Below are 2,131 nucleotides of genomic sequence, written 5' to 3' on the forward strand. Positions count from 1 at the left end.
GGACTCTGATATCCAACTGAAACAATAAGATCCGAGAGGGGGGATATAAGCTGCATGATGACAAATGTTTCATTTGCCCAAGCACACACTGGCTTATTTTAACCTTGTCTACACAGGAGGATGCCTGGGGGCAAAGTAAAAATAGATACTTGGCTAAAAGAAGAGAGGTCCCAGCATGGGGCATGGGGGAGCACACGGAGCATGAGGCTGGGGTTCTGCAGCCACCCACGGCGGTGCTGGGGCATGGGGATCCACACCGCGCTGGGGATGGGAGCCTCTGGGTGAGGGCAGCACTGGCGTCACACGGTTCTTCAGGACACAGCCCTTTGTCCCCCTGACTCCTGTGTCTCCTCTGTAGGTCTGCTGGAAATCTCCCCCGTGGAAAGAGGAGTGGTGAGCATATTTGGTGTTAGAAGTGGACTCTTCGTGGCCATGAATAGCAAAGGCAAACTCTATGGATCTGTAAGTAGCCACTGAGTGTGTGCCTGGGGAGGGGACCATGGTTAGCTGGGGTGAGAGGTGTGCATGGTGCTAAAAGCTGGCCAGAGCCCTATCTTTGCCCCTCCTGGGTCAGGCAACACAGAGCAGCCCTTGCTTCCTTGCTAACAGAAGATGCCCAGGTGTGCTGCTTACTGAGATTTTGATGTGAAACCAACTCTTTTGCATTACACTTCCTTGGCTCCCCCATAAAAACTATCATCACCCAACCATGGCTACCCATCTTGCCTACCGTATAGACCAAAAGAGTAGTCATTCACGTGGCAAGACCTCAAGCTAGCCTCAGTCCCTATCTTCCTTATGTTTAAGTACAAACAGCCTTAAGCAGGTGCACTCCATCTCTCAGAGGGCACTTGAACTTGTGATCAGTCAGGCCCCCACAAATGACCCTTTATGATGTGATGATCAGTGACTGTCACATACCTATTGTTAATGCTCTTTCAGCATCCTCAGGGTCTGGGCTTCCATTTATAAGGCAGCAGATCTATTCGGAGACAATACAGATCTTTTTTTATCTTGAATCTTTGGAAAGATAGAGGCATCTTACAAAATATACTTGAGGTGGACAATAGCAGTGCATGTCTTTGCCTGTGTTGAGCTGTCCTGCTTTTGAGTTCAGTTCCATATAAGTTACTGTGATCAGCATCATTTCAAACCCATCTTCCTGGGTCTCCTTCCTTACCCATGCCTTTTCTATTTCATGTTTCTCAATTATGCTTTGAAGAAACTTGGACTGTGGAAGAGCCAAACTATGTCAAAGTTAGCTAGGGCATTTTCACATGAAGACATGAAGCAACCAGAATTATTTTCTGCGGCATCAGTCCTGTTACAGAGGATTTTGACTTATATAAAAGCCAGGCAGAATCAGTCACCAAAGTGCAGAGTTCCCTTTGCATCATTTCTTAGCAAGACTTCTGCTTTAGTGTCCTGGTTAAAGTACTTCCCAGTGCAGTGTTCAACCTTTCTTACAAAACCCTAGGCTTTTGCCTGATACTAAGAGATGAGTTCAATTGTCACTTGCCAGATAACACACTTGTGACACCTGTCCTTCTTTGTACTGACTTGCAAATGAAACCTCTTTGCTGGAAGGGTGCCTTTTGTCAGCTCTGCTTCCCTGAGCCTTTAACGTAAGTTATCCAAACCCTTCCTTCGATTTTAAAACTAAAGCAACACAAAATGCTGTCCACGCTGAGTGTCTTTAAAACGCCTCTTTCTCCTCAAGCAACAGGAGGAAGTGCTAGCGTTCAGATTTTTCTAAAGCCTCTCAGGTAATTTGCCGCTGGTGGGACAACCACTGAGTGATCAGGTGAGCAGGGTGGCAGAACTGGGCTTGGGCCTTACCCCGCTGCAGCTCTGTTAAAACATGCCCCTCTTCCTCAAGAGTACAGACATAGCTATGGGTGTCCTTCCCACCTTCAGGTGCCTGGCCTGGGCACAGCATCCGTAACGATCCTCTGACTCCCGAGTCCTGTTTGAAGCTTCCTTTGGGCAACCACTTCAAAAGATTACCAAGGGGGGTGGGGGGGGTCAGCTGCACATTTCCCTGCACACACCTTCTACACCTGGTAGCAAGAATATTTCCACACCTGATGTTTAAAATTCCTTCCCTCTCATTCTTTCCTTTTCATTTCAG

At 47.6% G+C, this 2,131-nt stretch overlaps 1 protein-coding gene across 1 annotated transcript in view; it reads left to right on the forward strand.

Annotated features, from left to right (window-relative positions):
* Positions 1-2,131, forward strand: part of FGF4 (fibroblast growth factor 4) — a 46,338-nt gene that overhangs the window by 16,236 nt on the left and 27,971 nt on the right. The window contains exon 2 of the mRNA XM_080404922.1: positions 359-462. Coding sequence (XP_080261048.1) covers positions 359-462 — 104 coding nt within the window. The remainder of the gene's footprint in view (positions 1-358; positions 463-2,131) is intronic.

Source organism: Falco punctatus (genome assembly GCF_963210335.1).
Source record: "Falco punctatus genome assembly, chromosome: 10".
NCBI lineage: Eukaryota > Metazoa > Chordata > Aves > Falconiformes > Falconidae > Falco > Falco punctatus.